The sequence below is a fragment of the Felis catus genome, chromosome E1 (genome assembly GCF_018350175.1).
Source record: "Felis catus isolate Fca126 chromosome E1, F.catus_Fca126_mat1.0, whole genome shotgun sequence".
Lineage (NCBI taxonomy): Eukaryota > Metazoa > Chordata > Mammalia > Carnivora > Felidae > Felis > Felis catus.
The window spans coordinates 46,430,147-46,454,067 of record NC_058381.1 but is presented as its reverse complement, the minus strand read 5'-3'; the positions used below and the strand labels follow the sequence as shown (position 1 = coordinate 46,454,067).

General features: G+C 41.6%; 1 protein-coding gene across 3 annotated transcripts in view; it reads right to left on the bottom strand.

Annotated features, from left to right (window-relative positions):
- MAP3K3 (mitogen-activated protein kinase kinase kinase 3) overlaps positions 1–23,921 on the bottom strand; it is a 60,685-nt gene that overhangs the window by 15,710 nt on the left and 21,054 nt on the right. The window contains exons 3-8 of one of the 3 annotated variants that reach the window (XM_045044981.1): positions 23,142–23,182; positions 17,326–17,425; positions 16,720–16,806; positions 15,061–15,087; positions 12,676–12,789; positions 5,058–5,178 (exon numbers count right to left, since the gene is read on the bottom strand). In XM_045044981.1, the coding sequence (XP_044900916.1) occupies positions 5,058–5,178; positions 12,676–12,789; positions 15,061–15,087; positions 16,720–16,806; positions 17,326–17,425; positions 23,142–23,182 (490 nt within the window). The remainder of the gene's footprint in view (positions 1–5,057; positions 5,179–12,675; positions 12,790–15,060; positions 15,088–16,719; positions 16,807–17,325; positions 17,426–23,141; positions 23,183–23,921) is intronic. The other 2 variants (XM_023244333.2, XM_023244334.2) reach the window with 2 other exon arrangements.

The window sequence follows — 23,921 nt, the reverse complement described above, 5'->3', positions numbered from 1 at the left end:
TAGACTAATTGGCTTGAAGAAATTAAAATTCAAGGTATGTATATTACAATGGAAAGAACAAAAAGTAAACATGATAAATGGTTTCAAATAGTTGAAAAATTGTCAGATGAAAGATGTTATCTGAACATCTGTGTTGCTCAAGAGAGCAGTACCAGAGTCACTGGGTAATGTGAGAGAAGGCAGATTTTCAATTCAATATAAGGAAAAACTTCAAACAAATAGCGTGATCTAAAATTGGACTTGCACTTCCCCATCACTGAACATGGTGCGGTGGGGGCTGAATGACATGCATGTTTCTGTCTCTCACTAAATACAGGTTCCTTCATATTGGTGGAGGGAAGAGGCAAACCCCACTTGCTCCTGCCGGTTGGGGGCTGAATGGCTAAGGCTTCTTGACCCCATTTCTACTCCAAGCACTTCTTCTACTGCCCAATGCTTAAACCCTGACTCTTTCCTCTTCCTGTTTCCTTCCACTTCCAAACAGCCTTACGCTGCACCAACACAGCAAGCACTCAGACATTTGTGGACCAAACGACAAGTTGCCCTTGGTCTGCCCTTTCCAACCTGGCTGGTACCATGTAAGGCCTCCCTCTACCCCCTCCTGTTTCTCTGGTCACTCCTTTGCTGTGTCCTTTGCAGGTTCATCTTCCCCTAATTGGCCATGAAGTGTCTGGATTCCTAAGGCTCAGTCCTAGGCTTCTTCTTACTCTGCAGTCTCTCCTTAGGGCCCCTCACCTGGGCACATGGCTTCAGCTGGACAATTTCTAATTTTTTTTTTCTAGTCCTGCTTTTCTCCTCTAGAGACCTGTATATCTAACTGTTCATTTGCTATCTCCTCTTAGCTCTCTCAAAGGCACCTCTAATTCAACCTCTAAAACATCAGGTCTGCCTCTTCTCAGCATGCGAAACCAGGCTCTCATCGACCGTTTCTGTTTTGGCGAAAGGCAGTGCCATTCATCCAGATCCATAAACCAGTAACTCATCTCCTGGTCATTCAACCCCTGCAAAATCAATATAGTATCACGGTAGTTCTGAAATCTTTGGTCTTAGAACCCTTTTACACTTTAAAAACCAAGGACATCAAATAGCTTTTATTAAGAGGGTTTTATCAATTGATATTCACTGTATTAGATATTAAAGCTCAAAAATTTTGCAAACACACAGGGCGCCTGGGTGGCTCAGTAGTTGAGCATCTGGCTCTTGATTTCAGCTCAGGTCATGATCTCACAGTTCGTGAGAGATCAGGCCCCAAGCTGGGCTCTGTGCTGACAATATACAGCTTGTTTGGGATTCTCTCTTTCTCTCCTCTCTCTCTGCTCCTCCCCCACTCGTGCTTTCTCTCTCAAAGTAAATAAATAAGTAAATAAATAAACTTTAAAAAACAACTTTTTTTTGAAAACACATTAATACACAAGCACACATTCTATTAGCCATCAGAGCAATGACATCAACTCACGCATGTAACCTCTGGAAAACTCCAATGTATATTCATGAGAGAATCAGTAAAAAGGCAAACCGCAGACCCCCTGAAGGGATCTCAGGGACCCCCTGCACTGAGTCCCCACCCTAGACCACACTTTGAGAACCACCACAATGCTGTGTTCTGTTGTTTTTACCTTCTAAGTGTCTCAAATGCACCTGTGCCTTCTCTCCAATACTGTCACCAGCCTAATCCAAGCTTCTGTCTTCTTCCTCTGGACCAAACTGCTTTAGCCTAACATGGTTTCTCTTCTTTCTTCCCTCCCTCCCTCCTTCCATCCATTCATTCTAATTTACATCCAAGTTAGTTGGTATATAGTACAATGATTTCAGTAGATTCCTTAATGCCTCTTACCCATTTAGCCCACCCCCCCCCCACAATTCCTCCAGCAACCCTCTGCTTGTTCTCTATATTTAAGAGTCTCTTATGTTTTGTCTCCCTCCCTGTTTTTATATTATTTTTACTTCGCTTCCCTTATGTTCATCTGTTTTGTCTCTTAAATTCCTCATACGAGTGAAGTCATATGATATTTGTCTTTCTCTAATTTCACTGAGCATGATACCCTCAAGTTCCATCCACATAGTTGCAAATGGCAAGATTTCATTCTTTTTGATTGTCGAGTAATACTCCATTGTATATATATACCACATCTTCTTTATCCATTCATCTGTCAATGGACATTTGGGCTCTTTCCATACATTGGCTATTGTCGATAGCATTGCTATAAACATTGGGGTGCATGTGCCCCTTCGAAACAGCACAACATGGTTTCTCTTTGATCTGTTCTTGCTCCCCTGCAATCTGTTCTCCACAATGTAGCTAGAGCAATCTTTTCAAAACACAAATTGGAATATGTCACATTACCCATTTCTATTCACTTTAAAAACAAGAAAGTGGATTTTCACTGCTTTCAACATTAAAGATCAACATCTTTATTCATAGGACCATGGACCATAAGGCTCTGCCTCCCTCCCTGGCCTTAGATGGTTCCTCCCCATTGTTCTCAGCTCTCCAGCCTCAGGGCTTCTTTCTGTTTCTCAGTCACACCATATTCCCCCAGCCAGCAGGCCTCCACACATATAGCTCCCCCTGCCTCAGACTTTCTTCCCTGTTTCCCTTTGCAAAATTCCCACATTTATGCTCTAGATCATAGGCTACGGCTTTTCTGGCCCCCCCAAGTCAGGGCACATCCCTCTGTTATACATGCTCATAGCACCACACACCTTTCAGCCACAGCCTGTAAGTCATACATTAATCTCATCATGATAAGTAAGTATTTGTCTTCCCAAAGACAAATTGTCTTATGCATCTACAAGAGACATAAGGGGCAGAAGCCAGGTCATTTTGCCTTCCCATGTTTCTGGCACATAGCTGATATTTTGACAATTAAACCTGAAGTGAATAAATGAATGAATAAAAATGTCATTTGATACGGAGATAATGTGACAAACACTGTAACAGAGATGGGCATAAGGGAGCAACATTTTCAGTGGTTTCCCACTGCCTACCAATAAGCCCAAGGGCATTAAAGGCTCCTTAGGAAGTGGCCCAGGCATCCTTTCTCACCTTCCTTTATTCTCCTCCAAATACATCAGCCAGTCTGAAGCACAAGTGAGATTTCCACAGGCTAACAGTCAAAAAGCCCTCTCCCCTCATCCTTGCCTATAGAAGTCCCCCATGATCTCTGAGCCACACTCCACACCATCTGGGGTTCTTGGAACCCAACACCTTCTTTTTCAATTATGTCTGGCAGGTACCCCTTCCTGTGCCTTGAATATCTCTATGCTAAACAAATCTTCATGTGTCAGCTCTGGTGTTTCCTCTTCTGTGGAAGACCTTCTCCAAAGCCTGGGCAAAGTCAGTTATTGCCTGCTCTGTGCTCCCACCACACCCTGCCCTCCACTGCAGCCTCATTGTACATGTGTCCACTGTAGCCCTCATCTCAGCCCAACGGCTGGTATATCATGCTTGCTGAACGAAGGAACCCAGGATCTATACGTGCTGGGAGGCTGTACTGCCCAATCTCTAGATACAAAGGAACTACTTCATAAAAATCCTATTCCTCAGCATTCTCAGATAAGGAAATTCTATACATGGCTCTTCACAACAATGCCTAGCATTTAGGCCCTGCCTCTACACACAAATCATGGGCTCTTGCTTAGGAACAGGAGGCCCAATGGTCCAATCACTGCCCCATGTCGATCCTCACTGCTTACTGTACAAATGAACAATACTGCCCTCCTCCAGCCCCTCAGTCTCTCTGAGGGTTCTGGAACAGAAGCCATCCTGGCAGAGTCAGGGCACCTGGATACCAGGACTAGAGATGTTCTGGACAGTGTCTCCTTGCTGGGGTTCTGGCTCTTTCTCCTCAACCAGCTTATTAAAAACATAGCCACCAGTTATTTACAATGTTAGAGAAATATGGAACTCATATGTGGACCTTCAGCTGGGCAACACTTACTACCAGTGTTTGCTCAGGTTCCTGAAATTACTCAGTAAGGCAAAGTCAGTGCCTTAGTAACACATTCTTCCTGCTTATCACTCACAGACAGGCTCAGCAGCAGGAATGATGCTCAGAACTCCCCAAGCTCAGCTCAAGATCTTCAGAGAGCAGTTTAATTTGATGCAATTCTACCTTATGAAGAGAACTTGCCTTCTTAGCAGCAGCAGTAACCTCACCACAAATGTTTGAAGGCCTGGTTTCCCTCTTGATACAGATGCCACAATTCAGGATGTGGCCTTCTCCTCAGACTTGGGAAATGGGATCCAGTACAATATTGGATTATCTGGCATAAGGCACAGACCTGACTTAGATTTCCTTCCTGGGGAGGCCTGGGAGCAGCTACATAGCTTTCTTCCTAGTTAGCCAATCATATATACTCTGTCAACAGTCTGCTGTCCTTTCCAGACAACTTAGTTTGATTTTCTAAGAGTTTCACTCTTCCTCAGAGCATAAGGACTCTTCAGGAATCATAAGCAAGAGGTCTAAGGTCAGAACTCAAACTTGGACCTGACTCCTAACCTCACAAGTCCCCAGTTCTTTGGCAAAATGATGGTCAAAAATGAGAGTGGACTGGGAGCCTGGGTGGCTCAGTCAGTTAAGCATCTGACTTCAGCTCAGGTCATGATCTCATGGTTCGTGGGTTTCAGCCCCGCGTAGCACTCTCTGTTGGCAGCTCACAGCCTGGAGCCCACTTTGGATTCTGTGTTTCCCTCTCTCTCTGCCCCGCCCCCACTCATGCTCTGTCTCTCAAAAGTAATATAAATAAACGTTACAAAAAATGAGAGTAGACTGTCGTTGGAGGTCTTCAAGCAGATGTTTGAGGAGATCACTTTTTCAGACATATTCAAAAGGAACTTGGTCATGCCATCATGTTGTTACACTATAAGCTCCTTGAGGGTTGGGACACTATTCCAGTCATTTCTCTACCCATTCCCCCCAAATAAAGGCACAGAGGATTATTTTGCACAGGGTAGTAATCTACAAATGATGGTTTTTTAATTAATAAATATTTGATTTTTAAAAAGCATGGGCAGATAAATTAGACGACAGGGAAAAAAGGGGTGAAATACTCACTGACAGACAGGTGCCTGCTTCTGGGCTCGGGGGGCTGGTAGATGGTATTTATATCTCCTGCAGACTGGGAAGCTTTGATCCGCACCTGCCTGGACACCCCAGAATGGGGAGAGGGACTGGTCTGCAAGATAAGAGGAAAAAAGCTGAGCTATCTTTAGGCAGGCAGGCCAAGAAAGGCCTCCTCCCCTTCCCTAAGAGTCATGTTCTTAGCTGCCTTCATGCTTTCAATACACGAGCTACCCAGTCTTCCCCCAAATCTCACTCCTCAATATGTCTTGGCAAATCACTATTTCCTCACAGTAGTTTTACAGCTTCAGTGTTATCTGAGCACTGAGACCCACTGCCCCAGTTTAAAGAGTGATGACCTAGGCATGGAGGAATAACAAGTTTTCCTATAATAATATGCCAAACAGAAAAGACAGTTGTAAACACTCCCTCATAAAATTCTCCAGAGAGCTTGGGAAAAATAGCAGGAAATTATTTCGGCAGCGAGATCACCTGCTGAGTGGGGGGTCAGAATAGAGAATGATGGCAACCTCCCTGCGCAACAGAAATCTGGGTGATAAACATGTATTTCTCAAAGTAGCTTGATGTGCTGCTTCTGCCCCAATCATAATCACTCCCTCAAAATTAAGGCAAAGTCTCAGTTGATTAACATAACCAGGCTTTCCATGAAAACCATCTCAGGATTGTGTTCATCTGGGAAAGGCTATCAAAGGTACCATTCTGCCAGAGGTCAAGGATCTCAGAACAGAATGGGATCATCAACATTACCACACGCACCCTTGCTCTGGCATTGTCCCAGTCAAGCCATCAGTGAGCCCTAGAAAAAAAATCAAAGCAACAAAGGGGGCCCTTGCACTGAGAAAGCTAAAAACTGAAGCTCAGTGGTGAGCAAGTGGCGTCAGGATGCAGTCACAAACATGCAGAGCACTCCAGAGAGTGGGGATGGGAGGTCAGGACTCTAAAGAACTTGGGTCAAATTTCTAGTTGCTTCTCGAGCTCTTCTACCTCACGTAAGAAAAAAAAGTCTGACCTAAACAAACTATATCCTGTCCTCCAGGAAAAAGGCTTCCCGCTTTCAGGGGTAATTCAGCTGCCAAGCAGCCTCCTCTGGTCTCCCCACACCAGACTTTATCACATGCAGGGCTGTCTTCACAAACTGTCTTGCTCTAACGGGAAGTCAGAACCAAGGGGAAGTGAATGTTCTTGCAGAAGCCTCCGATGTGCAATAGCTCTCTGCTGAGAGTCAGAAAGGAAAAAACAGTCAAAGCCACATACTGGGGAAGCAGGCCAGTGAAGGGCAAGGCAAGGCCACAGCCCTGCAGTCAGAAAGAGAAGAGCCACGTGATGACCCCCCCCCCCCCCCCGAGGACACCTACTTACACACAGGGCCTACTCCAGAAATCTTGGTGGCGTGAATTTGAAATGTATCAAAGAACATATACTCTAAACTCTCAATTCTAAATTCTAAAAGCTGAGATGAGAAAGTAGGTTCCACGGCCAGCAAAAGCACAGACCTACAGAAGGAAAGGCTGCAGTTGTGGCAACAGGTTGGAAAACATATGAAGGTTTCAAACAGGCTTTTCACACCTTAATGTGCACAAATCCAACTGGAACCTTGTTAAAACAGAGATTCTGACTCAGTAGGTCTGGGATGGAGAACAGAATCTGCATTTCTTTTTCTTTTTTTTTTTTTAAAGATTTTATTTTTAAGTAATCTCTACACCCAATATGGGGCTTGGGATCAAGAGTCACACACTCCACCGACTGAGCCAGCCAGGTGCCCCGAGAATCTGCATTTCTAACAAGCTTCCAGGCATGCTAATGCTGCTGACCCATGGGTCACACTTTGAGCAGGAGGTCTTAGGAGGAGAGTGACACTTCAATTTAAGGTCACGGTTCCCAATCCTAGCCACCCACTTCAAGAGCTGCCTGTGGGGCCACACACACCTCACACCAACTACAGCAGGATCTCTGGGGCTGGGGCCAAAGGGTTGGTATTTTTTAAATCTCCCCAAGTGTGTGTAATATTCAGTCAATTTTGAAAACCCTGATTTAAGGGGATAAAAGGCAATGGCATTGTAAACAAAAATGAGGTTCATGCAAGGATTCAGGGAACCTTGAACAAGACAGAGAAGTGGGAAAGAGAGGAAGGAGGAAGGTGGGACTAGGAAAGCCAAAAGGGGACAGCAGTGGAGTGAAAGCAGAGCCCACGGGTATAGAGTGGGTGGCCAGCAGAACGTTCTAAAGACAGCAAACAGAAGGTGGCATTTGCCTACCCCGTGCCTCACTGAAGGACTCCGCAGGTAGCAGTGTGTCTGGCTGATACAAATGACATGAAAAATTGCCAGGGAACCAATTTCATAAAGATTGCAGTGACTGGAAGGTAGAAAATCAGCAGAAAAGAAGGTCACAAAAGTGGATTCACAAATTACCTTGCTAAGAGATCTGGTGGTATGAGACAAAGTGAACAAGTAGGCTCAACTATGCAGGGGGAAGGGGTGTGTGTGTGTGTGGTTGCGTCAGTTTGGTTCGCAGGAGCATCAAGTGAGAAACGGCACCTGGATCTCACCAGGCCTCTGCCTCAAGGGTGGCAACAAGAGACTTTGCACCAAATATTCCCCCCAATACTTAAGGGGTTCATCCAAACCAGGACAAGGTGACTAAATCTGTGTTTTCATTATCCCTACTCTTCAGTGCTTCGTAGATTCTGATTACGTATATGCTTAGGCTGCCTTTCCAGACTAACGAGTTCCAGGCTTTTTAAGCTATTCATATATAAAAGTGAATTTTCAACCCCTTGAAAATTTCATCTTCCCTTAGACCTATTCTAGTTCAGTTGCCCTCTGAGCTGTGGGGAAGAGAGTGACATAACATCTCACAACTTCTCCCCATGGGCAATGTGACATTTTCTGTTCTGTTTCTAACAAATTGTGGAGGAACCTGGAGGAGGTTTCCCAAGGACTACAATAATTCTAAGGTCCCCATCCTGGATGGTAACTGACAGGTACTGAACTACACAGAACATCTGGATTCTAGACCAGCTCTGTCACCATTTACTGCTTCACCTCAGGCAAGTCACTCTGTCTCAGTCTCCCCAGGTTTAGACTGGCAAGAACAGATACCTGCCCTGGACCCCTCAAAGTTGCAAGAATCAATGAGAGACAAAAGCACTTACACACGTAAGGTCTTTCCATGTTTAAACAGGGACCAGACTGAAGCTATGCCACTCAACAACTTTGATCCTGTCTTCTTGCACTTGCCCCATTATTTTAGTAAGACAAAAAAGAATGGATTACTCTTTACATTGTCCTTGATATTTTGAACTTAAATAGCAGACAAGATAGCCGCATCAAACTCATTGATGGGATATTTGGGAACTGGGCAACATTTGGAAAAGAAGATTAGAAGTTTACTTTTGTCAGAGAGAATCTGAGGTAATAAAATAAAATGCCATACTCAGTTTAAGGTGGCTGGGTATTTAGTTTTTATCATATTCAGATATAAGTGACAAAAGAACATTAAGCTTGAAGTGGCTTAGTCGGTTAAGTGTCCGACTCTTGATATCAGCTCAGGTCATGATCTCATGTTCGTGAGATTGATCCCTGTGTTGGGCTCTGTGCTGGGCATGGAACCTGCTTAGGATTCTCCCTCCCTCCCTCTCCCCCCCCCCCCCCGCCCCATGCTTACTTGCTTGCTCTCTTTCTCTCTCAAAAAAATAAAAAATAAAAATTATAAAAAAACCTCATAAAAAAAAAAAAGAATGTTAAGCTTGAGATTACTTTAAGAGAGTAGAAAAGCTGGGTCTAGGAAGTTATAAGATCAAGAGAGGAAAGATAAACTAACAGATGCATGGGGCGCCTGGGTGGCGCAGTCGGTTAAGCGTCCGACTTCAGCCAGGTCACGATCTCGCGGTCCGTGAGTTCGAGCCCCGCGTCGGGCTCTGGGCTGATGGCTCAGAGCCTGGAGCCTGTTTCCGATTCTGTGTCTCCCTCTCTCTCTGCCCCTCCCCCGTTCATGCTCTGTCTCTCTCTGTCCCAAAAATAAATAAACGTTGAAAAAAAAATTTTTTAAAAAAAACTAACAGATGCACACATGTTTAGAGAAGTCTGTAATAGCAATAATCTAAGAGGTGATGGTTCCAGGCACAGGCCTAATGTGGCAAGAACTAATGAAGGAGATGATGAAGTTTCTTAAAAGGGCAGGAGAAAGTAAGGCTAGAGAGAGGCTCTTCAGACTCTGTGATGACCAAAATCCAGGAGTTCTCAGGTAAGAACAATATTGAAGCCTAAGACATGGCCTTGGACAGGTGAGGTGGGAGGGGTATGATATACACTTTGGTGAGGGGTAAAGGCAGAGGAAAGATTAGAAGTTGTCATAGAAGGATCAGCAGAAAAGGAATTCAGAGAGAAGAGACCACACATTCATTCATTCATTCATTTATTTATTTATTGAGACCACACATTTAGAAACAGGAATAAGAAGGGAAGTAAAGGTATAAGTGATAACAATAGGTGGATGAGGCAATCGCTTGCTAAAAAGAAAATAAACTCAGTAGAGAAACGAAGTGGCTGAGAGTTGCCAGCAAGAGATGAGGTAGGCAGGGTGCTATGGTATCCTGGAGCAGCATACCAAAGTATGATCTGTAGGCTGGCACCAGGCCACAAGCCGTGGTATAACAGTCCTCAACGAGGTAAATACAGAAACGGAGAATAACTCTGCACAGACTTTTACAGCAATTTGGCAGACTGACTTTCTGTCTATTGAATCTAATAATAAAAACTGTGGTCTTGTATTTTGTATGTCACTGGTTTCCTTTTCCATTTCATTTTTCAGTTTTTGTGTTTTAAAAGGAACTGATGCATGACAGACTAGAAATCAGAACAAAACTGACATTGCATCATAGATGCTTAGAGAAGCACTGTTCTGGAGGTGGGATTCCTGAGCACATAGCAAATCTGGATCATGATACTTGTGTTTATTAAGAAGTCTGAGGTCTAGCTGAGGAAGTTCCCAAAGAAAGGTTTTATCACCACCATTACCACTGCTAGTCTTAAATGTAAATCTTTATAAATGCAAAAAAATAAAAAATAAAAAAAGCACTTAAATGACTTGACAGTAACAAAAATGGTTATTATAGTATATCCACTCAAGGGAATTATGAACCCTTATAAATTATAATTATGAAGATTGCATATTAACATAGAAAAATGTGCGTGACAATATTAAGTGAAAAAATAATTGAGAAAATTATATGACTACCATGACAACATTTGAAGTATGTACACATATGCTCAAAAACTACAGGGGCACATGTAAATATCAATCAATGTGTCATACTGATAGGATTACGTAGGATAGTTCTCTCTTTTTTAAACTATAAAAAAGTTATACTGACTTCATAGTAATTTTTTAAAATATAGGTCCTTAGAAGGGGAGGCATCAGTGCTTGCTCTGGCAGCACAAATACTAAAACTGGAATAATACAAAAATTAGCATGTATAAGGATGACATGCAAATTCATGAAGTGTTCCATAAAAGGAAGGAAGGAAGGAAGGAAGGAAGGAAGGAAGGAAGGAAGGAAGGAAGGAAGGAAAGAAAGAAAGAAAGAAAGAAAGAAAGAAAGAAAGAAAGAAAGAAAGAAAGAAAGAAGAAAGAAAGAGAGGCATCAATGTGGCATTTATTTTATGCAACATCTAATGCAATGCAATGCCTTGGGTATCAGAGCTCAGATGGTCATCTTTCAGGCAGCTCACAGTGTTGTGTCAGTCTCTGCAGCCATGTACACTCCTTAATGGATGGGAAAGTAGATGTAAGGATCGAGTTGTCTATACCTTCTCATCATGGGAATGGAGGGATCATGATCAAGTGTGCTAGCTCCCAGTCAAGCAATCACATCATTAAACCAAACCCCGATTCTAGCTTCTTCCATATAGAAGATTTGCTGAATATGATTTCTGCTTGACTTCTGCTAATAATCAAGAAGCATTCACTGTGTTTTCTTAGGAGGATGGGTGGGGAAGGGTTCCAAAACAGTAAGTCACAGCTCCTGTTCTCAAGGACCTTAATAATCTTTTGGGATAACATGTACAAATATGCAACAACTAGAGGGGAATTAGTAAGCAACTTATAAACAAGTATACAAATTATATCCAATGACTAAAAGAACAGAAAGTAATCAAGATGGCTCAGGCAAAAACACTGACCAAACTGTAGCAGGTAAATCAAGCCAGATCCTAAAAATAGCCACGGTCTGGGAAAGAGCAAAAAGTAAGAACTGTAGAAAGGGGAGAGTATGCTGAAGAATGTGGAAAGATGAGACTGGGGAGTTGAAAGCAAGGGTAGATAGTGATAAGCCCTGGGTGCTAGGCTAAATTTAGATCCTATGATAGGATCCTATGAAAGAAATAAAGCCTATAAAGAGGAGGTGAGTAACTTGAACAGAAAAATAAAATAATAAAGGATATATTTCATTTCAGAATACTTTCCAACACAAAGCCAGAAAAAAGACAGAGAAGACCATCCTCAATCACAAGGACACTTCGGTAATATTAGAAAATGTCTTCTTGGGGCACCTGGGTGGCTCATTTGACTAAGCGTCCAACTCTTGATTTTGACTCAGGTCATGATCTCAGTTGTGAGATTGAGCCCCATGTTGGGCTCTTTGCTGAGCGTGGAGCCTGCTTGGGATTCTCTCTTTCCCTCTCTCTCTGCCCTTCCCCCTCCTAAGGCCTCCTAACTGCATTCTCTTGTGCTCCCCCCTAATCAGTAGGACAGCCCAATATCAATGCATCTTTTTAAAAATAAATGGTCAGCATGAGCACCATTCCACCTAAACTCCGTCCTGGTATGGTGTGTTCATGAAGGTATGTCACAGCTGGCTGTCTTCGAGCAAAGGGAAGGGAAAGAGTGCCAAGAAACCTTTAGAAACATGCATCTCAAGAAAACTGGCACAGGAATCAGTGATTAGAAGACACACGGATTGCAATCATTCTTGTGAAATGTAGGCCCCCAGGGACCTTTTACAGAAGTTAACAAGGGATAATCCTTCACTTCTGACGGCCTCTGCAGATCGCCTGCCATTTGGTAAGGTAGTGGCTGGTAAGTTACAAGAGGCCCTCCACTCCATGGCCTTTCTCCCATTGAAAAGAAGGAAAAGCTTGTTTCCTAAATGTATCTCAAGAGACAGGCACGGTTGCTGAGGGGTTGTAAGAGTAGGTCTACAGGATAGTCTCAAATCCCTAGCAGCCTTCGCTAAGCACCTTCACCCTCATCAAATCTCTCTTGTTAGGGTCCAAATCAAATGGAAATAACATAAATATAGAGAAAAAGAATTTTCTCTTTAATCATAAATGTTTTCCTTCCTCCCATGCCACAAGCCAAGTAACCTTTAGCTGCAACTTTAACACAGGTGACTTGACTTCACAGTGAAATCACATGCAAACTGCTATCTGGCCACTGGCACAGTGGGCTGTTCTGGGCTCCATGTATGTGCTTGCTTGCTTTAGCAGCAGCTGAGGAATACAAAATTCTGTCAAGGAAACCAGGTGAACTCTTAAAGAACAGCAAGTTTTGCCCTCTGTCCAGCTGCCAGGTCATCAGAGGGGCTACTTACATGGTTTCTGTCTTGGGACAGCAGCAATATCCTAAGGCTTTTCATGCTTGAGCTTCTGTCTAATATGTCAATTGCTTTATCAAGATCATCTTGGTTCTTCAGCAGGATGGAAAGCTGGGACACAGACACAGAAAAAGGGAATCATGTAAAATATGTCTTTAGTTTAGAAACAGGCTAAATTAAAAAAAATACCTGAATGAAAACAATCTAATTGGATAGTATGGGGTCGTAAAATTAATTCAAACCATCTAGGTATTTTTTCTTTTCCTTAGTGTACAATTCAATAATTTTTAGTGAAGTTACAAAGTTGTGCAACCATCATCATAATTCAACTTTAAAACATTTCCATTGTTTCAAAAAGATCTTGTGCCCATTTGCAGTCACTCCCTCTTCCCACCTGTAGCCCCAGGCAACTATGAATCTACTCTGTCTCTGTAGATTTACCTCTTTTGGATATTTCACATAAATGGAATCCTATGAATTCATACATGTTCAATTCAGTTCATAGTCTTTTGTATCTACTTCTTTTGCTTAATGTTTCTGAGTTTATCCATGCTGTGTAACACATCAGTAGTTTGTTTCAAGATACTTTCTGAGAAGAGCTTCCTCTCTAAAAATACTCTTTTCTCCAAAGCATCAAATCCTAAACAGTTAAAGCCCCATATTTCTTCCCAAATTAATTAAATATCTCACCTTAGCCTGTGCTGCAATTAACACAACAAGCAGAGAAGGCATAGGAGGAGGAGGGGGATAGGCAGAGGATGAAAACTGTTACTCAAATAAGAACACGAATTTAGGCCACATAACAGAGTTTAATATCTTAACGTTTAAAGATAAAAATCAGTGACTAGAATTCAGAAACAATCTCCTCTGTTTTCATTCCCCTGAAGTATTAAAGAGATCGCCCTTGAGGGTATGGATAAGTCTCACTTGCTGTTAAATGCAGAGGACACTATGAGTACTTAGTATTAAAAAATGCAAAAGTACACTTTGTCTAGGACCCAGCAAATGTCAGATCTTACACGTTTGTGGCAAACACAAAATCAAGCAAAAGTCCAATTCATTTCTTCAGTTCCCATTTTATAATAAAAGGAGATGGCAACACTAAATTCTAGGCCAGGAGAAAACAAAGAGCAAGAACAGTATTTAAAATAAAATTTCAAGGGGCACCTGGCTGGCTCAGTCAAAAGATCATGCAACTCATGATCTTGGGGTTGTGAGTTTGAGCCCCATGTGGGGAGCAGAGATTGCTTAAAATAAATAAATAAATAAATAATAAAATAAAATAAAATTTCAAGACAACTCATGGAATGGGAGAAAATTTTGCAAATCTTATCACATCGTAAAAGAATTCCTTCCTGTAACATTCAAAGTATGAATAAACAAGAACTGTTGTGGGAGGTGGAGAGAGATAAAGAAATAACTGGAGTAGGCTTTAACTTAAACAAACAAACTACAATTGTGCAAAAGTATGATATGGGTCTAGTATCCAGAATATATATAGAAGTCTTACAACTCAACAGTAAGAGGACAAAGAATCCAATTCTTCCAATGGACAAAAGATTTGAATAGACATCGCCCAAAGAAGACAGACAAATGGCCAATAAGCACCAAAAAGACACTCCATGTCATTAGTCATTAGGGAAATGCAAATTAAAACCACAATGAGATACCACTTCGTACCTACTAGGATGGCTATAATTTAAAAAACAGATATGCAAAAACCCAAAAAGTAACAAGTCTTGATGAGGACATAGGGAAATTATAACTTTCCTATGCTGCTGGTAGGAATGTAAAATGGTACAGTGGATATGGGAAGGATGGACAGTGTCTCAAAACGATAACATAGAGTTACCGTAAGACAGCAGTTCTACTCCTTGGTATATACTCCAGAGAACTGAAAAAAATACGTGCATATGAAAATGTGTACACAGATGTTTATGGCAGCATTACTCATAATGGTCAAAAAAGTGAAAACAATTCCAGTATCCAGATGGATACACAAAATGTGGTTTATCCATACAATGGAATATTATTATCTTGAAAACATTATGCTAAGTGCAAGAAGCCAAACACAAAAGGCCACATATTATATGATTCCATGTATATGAAATGTTCAGAACAGGCAAATCCAAAGAGACAGAAAGTAGGTTTGTGTTTGCCTGCCAGGTGCTAGGGAGAGGAGGGGATAGGAAGTGACTGCTAATGGATACAGGCCTTTTCTTTGGGGTATCTGGAGTTAGATAGTAGGGTTGGTTATACAACTCTGTACATATATTAAAAACCACTGAATTGTACAGCTTAAAAGGGTAAATGTTATGGTGGGTAAATTGTACCTCAATAAAGCTATTAAAAACATAAGTAAACATAAAATAAAATACCAACCGATTTCTCACATGTGGTTCTCAAATCCTGACATGGCAAGGTTTAGAGGGCAAAGAAAAGAAAAAGGTTGAGGGATTTTTAAATTAATAAAATGTAAACTAGTCAATTCTCGGTCATTCACATTAGCAGAGCATGGAAAGACATGCATCATCTAAAATAATTACTAACTACTAATTATGTTTGGCTTTAGAATTAACATCTGCATAAATATTTAAATAAAGGAACGACTAACATTCTGGGAAGCCACTTTATTGCCCAAAGAATTTGAAAATGGATTTTGGGACATGTGGAATTCTTTTTTTTTTTTTTTTTAATTTTTTTTTCAACGTTTATTTATTTTTGGGACAGAGAGAGACAGAGCATGAACGGGGGAGGGGCAGAGAGAGAGGGAGACACAGAATCGGAAACAGGCTCCAGGCTCCGAGCCATCAGCCCAGAGCCTGACGCGGGGCTCAAACTCACAGACCGCGAGATCGTGACCTGGCTGAAGTCGGACGCTTAACCGACTGCGCCACCCAGGCGCCCCAGGACATGTGGAATTCTTAATGGAAAGAGAAATGAGCACTAAATCATTCAGAAAATTCTTTCCTCACTAAAGAATACCTTCTTTAATGCTGATTAGCTGGCAGACTCCAGCCTTGCTTGAGCTGCAATTTTTAAAAGTTCATCTGCATTACTTATTAACTATAGAGCTAGTGGTTTATTTTCCAAATCTGCTGTATTTCTAAAATTTGTCACAAAAAAACAAAAGCTCAGACAGTCTTATTTTTGTTAGCTATTGGGCAACATATCCAATTGTAGTTGTATATTTTGTATAAAAGGGGATTGGGGGGTTTTAGCCAACAAATCTCAGCCCCTATAGACGTCAGCCCCAAATGATGGAAGAAATTCCTTTTTTCTCCAGCTGAAGGTTTTTTGCTTTTATTTTTTAAAGTATAGTTGACACATAATGTCACATTAGTTTCAGGTGTACAACACACTGATTTAACAAGTCTGTATGTTATACTGTGCTCACCACAAATGTAGCTACCATCTGTTGCCATATAACGCTACTGCAATACCATTATATTCCCTCTGCTGTACCTTTTATCCCCATGACTTCTCATTCCATAACTGGAAGCTTGTATCTCTCACCCCCTTTACACATTTTGCCTACCTCTCCCCTCTGATAACCATCAGTTTGTTCTCTGTATTTATGGGTCTGTTTCTGTTTTTCATTTATTTATTCATTTGTTTTGTGTTTTAGATTCTATCTATAAGTGAAATCATATGGTTTTTGTCTTTCTCTGTCTCACTTATTTCACTTAGCATAACACCCTCTAGGTCCCTCCATGTTGTTGCAAATGGTAAGATCTCATCTTTTTTATGGCTGAGTAATATTTCACTCTCTATATATACCATATCTTCTTCATCCATTCATCTATTGATGGATGGATGGACACTTGGGTTGCTTTATGGAGGAGATTCTTAACTCTTTAACCAATAAAACAAAACTACACAGTAAGGACCCAATTCTCAAAGAGCCAGGATGTTGCCCAGCTTTCTTGTCTTGTCCCCCAATTCAATTCCCTCAAGATGCACACTTTTTACTAGGCACCAACACACTGCCTCTCAGACTAATGCAAAGCATCAGCCCAAGCAGACTGTAGCCTCTAGTACCTTTCTTGGAGCTGGAAAAGCAGCCAAGTAACTGACACTCAGAAGAATCCCTTCCTGGGTGACATTCAAAGTATGAAAAAATAAGAACTGGAAGGAAGAGCAGGGGATAGGAGGAAGAAGAGTTAAAGAAATCACTTGAGTAGGTGCTAACTTTGGAAACAAACTACACTTGGGAGTTAAACTTTGAGAGAAGAGTCCAGTATTTATGACTGTCAATAGAGGAACTACCCACCAGTTTTCCACACCTCTCCAGCCCCTCCTAAACCTCTGCTTCTTGTTAAGGTTGTGCTGGAAAGAAAAAGATAAGCTACAAAACATAACAGAGACAATATACATCCTGGCCCCAGCACCATACCTGTTCCCACCATGGAGTATTAGAGCTACCACCACTGACTGAGCAGGCAGAATGGAAGTAGCTACGGAATCCCCCATGTAGCAAAAACCAGAAATCCCAGAATTACTGAAATTAAGGAAAGAGGCTCCAGAAAAGGAAAACCTGCAGATGATATTAGAGGAACAAACTAAAATATCCTCAGTTAAGGAGAAAGAAAAAGGTAGTCAGCTGTCACCCCATCTTGTCTCCATACCATCCATCTACTTTCTTACCTCATTATTCATGTAATGAAGATCAAGAGGCTGCCCAAACACTGTTGTCACCTTGTGTTCCACATCTTCATATCTAACAGGCCGGCTGAATGCTATAATTCTGAAAAGGAATAGGAAGCATTGTTAATTGTATATTTTAAAAGTCAGATTTGGAAAGCTAGGACTTCTGAATATCTTCCTGTTCTTTTAAACATAGGATTCTCTTTTTCTCCTTCATACAGTTTGACTTTCTATTTTTTCTTTTCTTCTCTTACCTACTTTATTTATTTTACCTTTCTCCTGAGCATCACAAACATTGCTCAGTCCCAATAATTGTTCTACAATTTCAGCTCAGATCTTTTCTATCAATGACAGTTCAGTATCCAAACAGGACACCTGGGGCGCTTGGGTGGCTCAGTCAGTTACGCATCCGAATTTGGCTCAGGTCATGATCTCACGGTTCGTGAGTTCGAGCCCCGCATTAGGCTCTCTGCTGTCAGTATGGAGGCCGCTTAGGATCCTCTGTCCCTCTCTCTCTGCCCCTCCTCTGCTTATGCTCTCTGTCTCTCTCAAAAATAAATAAATAAACTTAAAAAAAGAAAAAAGCAGGACATCTGGATTTAAACATTAGGTTCTAAACACTCTTGTTAGGAAGAAAACCTGGAGACTGGAGCAGTGGTCCTGAAAACATGGTCTTAACTCCTAAATGACTCAACTCCAGGACTTGAAAGGTCTTATCCATTGCTGATGCCAGAGGAATCTCAATGCTGATTATCTTCAGAATTGAGATTTCCTACCTAAGAGTCAAAAGAATTCCCCTTGGGTTGGTTACATGCCTAAGTTTTTTTTTAACAAGTGACACATATGATCATATAAGTAGTGTTGATATTGACACTTTTCTAGAGAAACTCATTAGGTCAGTTCAAAAAACAACTTTTCTTAAAACGTTTTATTTATTTTTGAGAGAGAAACAGAGTGCGAGCAGGGCAGGGGCAGAGAGAGAAGGAGTCACAGAATCTGAAGCAGGCTCCAGGCTCCAAGCTGTCAGCACAGAGCCCGATGCAAGGCTCGAACTCACGAACCGTGAGATCATGACCTGAGCCGAAGTTGGACGCTTAACCAACAGAGCCACCCAGGTGCCCCCCAAAAACAATGTCTATAAATACAGAGTAGAGTAAGAACTTGTTCAAAGATGTGTTAAAAGAATCTGTCAATTAAACATCACAGCAAAATTTAAAACTGGGGACAGATTAAACATACAAAATGAATGAAACAGAAGAATGAAATATACAAAAAAATTGACAAAATATTGGTAATATCAAATCTGGGTTACAGGTTCAGAAGGGTTCAGTATAACGTTCTCTCTACCTTTGTATGCTGCTGGTAGTCAACAATTTTTGATGTACAAAAGCAGCCATATGGGTCCAACCCAATACATTATAACTTAAATACTTAAGATAAAAATAAACAATGAGATAAGTGAAAACAAGAGAATATCAGAAAGTAACTCATATATTCTTTCTCTCCCTCTCTCTCTCTCTACGTGTGTGTGTGTGTGTATATATATATATACATATACATATATATGTATATATATATATGTATATGTATATATATGTGTGTATATGTGTATATATATATATATATATACACATACACACACACACACACACACACACACACACACACACACACACACACAGAAGAATGCATAGGATTAAAAAATATTGGAGTGGAGAAGGTCTTCCTAAGCATTATATAAAATACAGAAGACAAGGAGGAAGAAGGCAGATTTAACAACAAAAATTTAAACTTCTGATAGCAAAATGATCAGCCCTCAACAAAGTTAAGAAATATCAAACGTGGAAAAATAATCCATGCAAAATCAGTAAGACAAACAACCCAACAGAAACATAGACAAGGATATTATGACAATTCAAAGAGTTATGAATGACTAATAAACACATGAATTTATGCTTAATGTGATGGGGGAAAATATATATCAAAACCACCTTCATCTCTTAGTAGCCTAGACTGGACGAAATATGACTAGTGCTTGGTAGAGTAGCAGTATTCAGCCATGGAGCCTCTACAGTTCTTGCCCTCCTCATGCTGAGAAGTGTGTGGTTTTTTTACATCTTCTCTGCTCCTCCAGAGTGGGAAGTGGTATAACCAGAGTAAGAAGCAATAAACCACAGGACAGAGGGATCTAAGCTACTGGATTTTAATGGAATCTGACCAGATAATTTCTTTAATGTTCTTTTGTGCCAGGCTGGCACAAATAAGTAGGCAGCATAAAAGCTTCCATCATCCTAGAACTGTACTATTCAATGTGGTAGCCACTAGCCACATGCAGCTGGTTAAATTCAAATTGATTAAAATTAAATTTTATACTGGTTCCTCAGTCTCACTAGCCACAAGGCAATGTGACCAGTGGTTACTATACTGCACAACAAAGGTACATAACATTTACATTATAGCAGAAAGTTCTTTTGGACAACCTTAATAGCATACTTCTATCAACCAGTCTATCCTTCACACAAAGCCTAACATCCCAGGAAGATAATTTCTCCATAACTTTTCCTTTATCTATCACCACCTTTCATTTTTGGAAATTATATTGAATATATTAGTTCATATCCTACCTGGGAATCCATTCATACTGTAATCCTTGTATTTTTTTTCCCTCAAACCAACTGTGCCAAGGAATGATACTGTGTAATGCTATCTAGATATGGGTTATCTAGATATGGACGTTTTCTGGAGACTTTTGAGAGAATGGCTTTCCACTAATTCCTAATAGCAAATCATATCTCCTTCATCAGCATCTCAGCAACAGGGGCCAGTCTTCCTGAATAAAATACCAGGAGACCATTCGTATGTCCCTAGCACACCATTAGAAAAGGATCAGGCTCAGATAAATTCTCCTGCACTTTGCCTGGCAACAAGCCATTCAAAACCTCAAAAGCAGCCCCAAAGTCAAGATCAGAAACCAGGACTATCAGCGTTGGTAAGATCGAAGCTGCCGCCATCACCCTGAGTGGTAGGCATTTTTAGCCAATGCTTCAAAGAGGGGACTAACACCTGTGACAACCACCTTCACCAGTGTCCAGACAGGGAAGCTTTCCAAGGGAAGGAGTTTGAATCTACAGTCCTCTTCTGCCCTCCTGGGGTAAAAGGTAAAAGCGTTAGGAGCCAGATCCCTACCCTTCCAAAGCAAAGGGAAACAGAATGGATACTTAGCATAGGTGAATGGAAAAAGACTATTTCTTCCCTCTTTTCTGTACATTCTAATTCTCTAAGGGCCTACAACATTTAGATATATACTATCCATATTCCCTGCAAAAAGTAAAGAAAGCCCACAATCATATTCTCTATAAAATCCTAAGACATAAAACACATGAAACCAGAGCTGTCTGGCATAGTGCAGCTGCAACTTGGCTTCCCCGCACCAACTTAAAAGTCCTCAATTCCACACATAGTACACAAACAGTGAAATGCAATGGCTCCTGAAAACAGCTCCATAAAAAGAGAATGCACAGTTTTCGAAATCTTGATACCAACACTCTGCTGTTCAGGCTTTGAAAGGCCATTCCTACCTGACCACCTTAAATATTTGTGGTTTCGATCTGGCAGCTTCTCTGAAACTAAACACATACACTTTCTCAGTGTAAGTCTGCTCACTGTAACTACATACCACTTTGGGAACAGGAATTCAGGAGAGCGTAACCACATAATTAGGCTCCAACACAATTGAGCTTTTGATTTTGTATCTACTTCTGAAAACTCTCTGCCAATCTGAGTTTGGCAATCCTTCCAAAACCCAGTCAAGTCAGAAGTGTGAAAAGCAGCAACAATCAAGTGACAATTCAACTTCTCTGCTACTGGCAGGACACAGGATGAGCCGCTGGGGACAGAAATCAGAAGACTTTCCTCCCTCCAGGCCTGAAACAGCCCTAGAACACACACCGCAGTAGCAGGGCTCTGGCTCCGCAGACCACAGTGTTTTCACCAGGCAACCTCTGACAACCTTGCAGGCTTGTTAACATATCTTTTTAAGGGAGAACAGCAGCCACATATCTGGACTTGTGCTAACAATGTTTGGAGGCACTAATGTCCTCTGGTGGAACTAATCTAATAGGAAGAGCTTATTCTCATGGGTTTGCTCTTCACATTTCCAAACGCTCAAAGCAAAGGCAAAAGTGGGGTATCAATGAGAGAGACTGGAATAGCAGGAAACATACTGAAAAGCACACTCAGGCACATATGCGCCACATGCGTACACACACAGGGTCCCAATTATCCCATTACCAGAGTTCTGTATGCTTTTCAAAAGTTATTCCTTAAGCGGTGTCTGGGTGGCTCAGTCTGTTAGCATCCAACTCTTGATTTCAGCTCATGTCATGATCTCATGGTTGTGAGATCAAGCCCCACACTGGGCTCAGCATTGATAGTGTGGAGCCTGCTTGGGATGCTCTGTCTCTCTCTCAAAATAAAGTTTATTTAAAAGTTCTTCCTTAAGGAGCATCTGGCTGGCTCAGTCAGAACATGCGATCCTTGATGTTGGGGTTGTGAGTTCAAGCCCCATGTTGAGTTTTAAAAAAATAAGTTTTTCCTTAAATAACTTTAGAAATTAAGTGGAGTCCTATTTTTCTCCACTGAAAACTTCTATCTTGGTTTCCTACAAAAAACTAAATACTAACAATGGAGGAAAGGACAAAAGGGTTTCATAACATTACTTTCACTTCCCTAACAAGGTAAGATACTGAATATAGACTGAAAAACTCCCTCTTTCTATGTCCTCAAATGATCTGAAATCTTTCACAACTGACAGACTTGATGCAGCTTCCCATGACCCTGACACATTATAAAGAAACTTCCAAGTCACTAACCTGGCCCTGATGTGGACAAAGCCAGGGGCCAGAGCCACTCTACTGGGCTAGAAATAGCACCACATCACAGGAGAATCTTGATCCTCTTTTAACTAATTTTTTATTTTTATTTTTTGAGAGAGAGAGAGATAAGAAGAGAGGGGCAGACGGAAGAGAGAGAGAGAGAGAGAGAGAGAGAAGAGGAGAGGGCAGAGGGAGGACAGAGAGAGGAGAGGGGCAGAGGGAGAGAGAGAGAATCTTAAACAGGCTCCACACTTAGCATGGAACCTGACATGGGGCTCAATCCCATAACCCTGGGATCATGACCTGAGTGGAAATCAAGAGTCGGACACTCAACCGACTGAGCCACCCAGATGCCTCCTGATCTCCTTCTGATGCTATCAGGTGGCACAGTGTCAGTGTATCTGGAAGTCATAACTGAGTAGGGCTGGAGTCCTGACTTCCTCCCCTAGCAAAATGGTGGACCCCACAGGAGCAGAATAATAGCAGAAGAGTAAAAACAGTAAAAGCAGTTGAAATGGCTTCCATTCCTAAGACCAAAAATAAAGTTTAATTGGTAAGCCAAGCCAAAAGTAAAAATTGCCCTTCTTTGCCAAATCAACCCCATCATCTAGCCAGGGAGCCCACAGGGATCACTCCAAGGAAACAGCTTCCAAGGGGCACCTGGGTGGCTCAGCCGGTTAAGTGTCAGGTCATGATCTCACAGTTGGTGAGTTCAAGCCCCACGTTGGGCTCTGTGCTGACAGCTCAGAGCCTGGAACCTGCTTTGGATTCTGTGTCTCCCTCTCTCTCTGCCCCTCCCCCACTTGTGCTCTGTCTCACTCTCTCTCAAAATAAATAAACTTTAAAAAAAAAAAAAAAAAAGGAAACAGCTTCCATAAGCTCGATGCTTTCTGAGAACCGCAGCACACGTGAACACAACCACTGATCAGAAGGCAGACTTACCGCCTTTCCCCGTTGTGCTCAAACTTGATTCTGACGTCACTCTGTCAAAGGAATGATAGACAGGTTAGCGGGTTCTCTGGCATGTGTTATCCTGCCATTCCCAGGTAAGCTTCAGGTAGTCCTTTAGCAACCTTAGGCAAACATCCCTGATGGCTCCCGTTACAGCGTCTCTACCTCATACGCATTCCTTTCCAGTGACTTGTAGCCTTTGAGTTCTAACTTCAGGGGCAACAAAGCTCTTAGGACAAGATCTCTAAGTGGCTGCCCAGCTCAGCTGCTATGCTGACATGTCATTTCTAAGTTCCTACACTCTATTTCTACAACTGGCTCTGGAGTTTCTCCTACCATATCCCCTTCTGGCCAGGACACCTTTCCTTCTTGGCTGATATGACTGAAGAGAAAGAGAAATCTTGGGATGGATACTTCCTAGCTATAAGTCCACAAGCAAGTTACTTATGCTCTATGAATCTTAGTTTTCCATGTGTACAGTGAGGCTAAACATAGCTGATTTGAAGAGCTATGAGAACTAAACAACATAATATACACAAGATACCTCATACATAGTAGACATGCGGTTGCTGCTGTTACAATGGATTTCCATGACCCTTTCAAGACTACCCCTGGTGGCATAAAGCAGGACCCTGGACAAGTTACCTTAGAAGTGTCTCCAGATTTGTCTTAACTGATTATCATGGGTAGCCTATGGACCGTGTCTATCTTGGTTCTGTATTACCAGTGACAAGCAAAGGAAATGGTATCTAATATTTGTGCCTAATATTT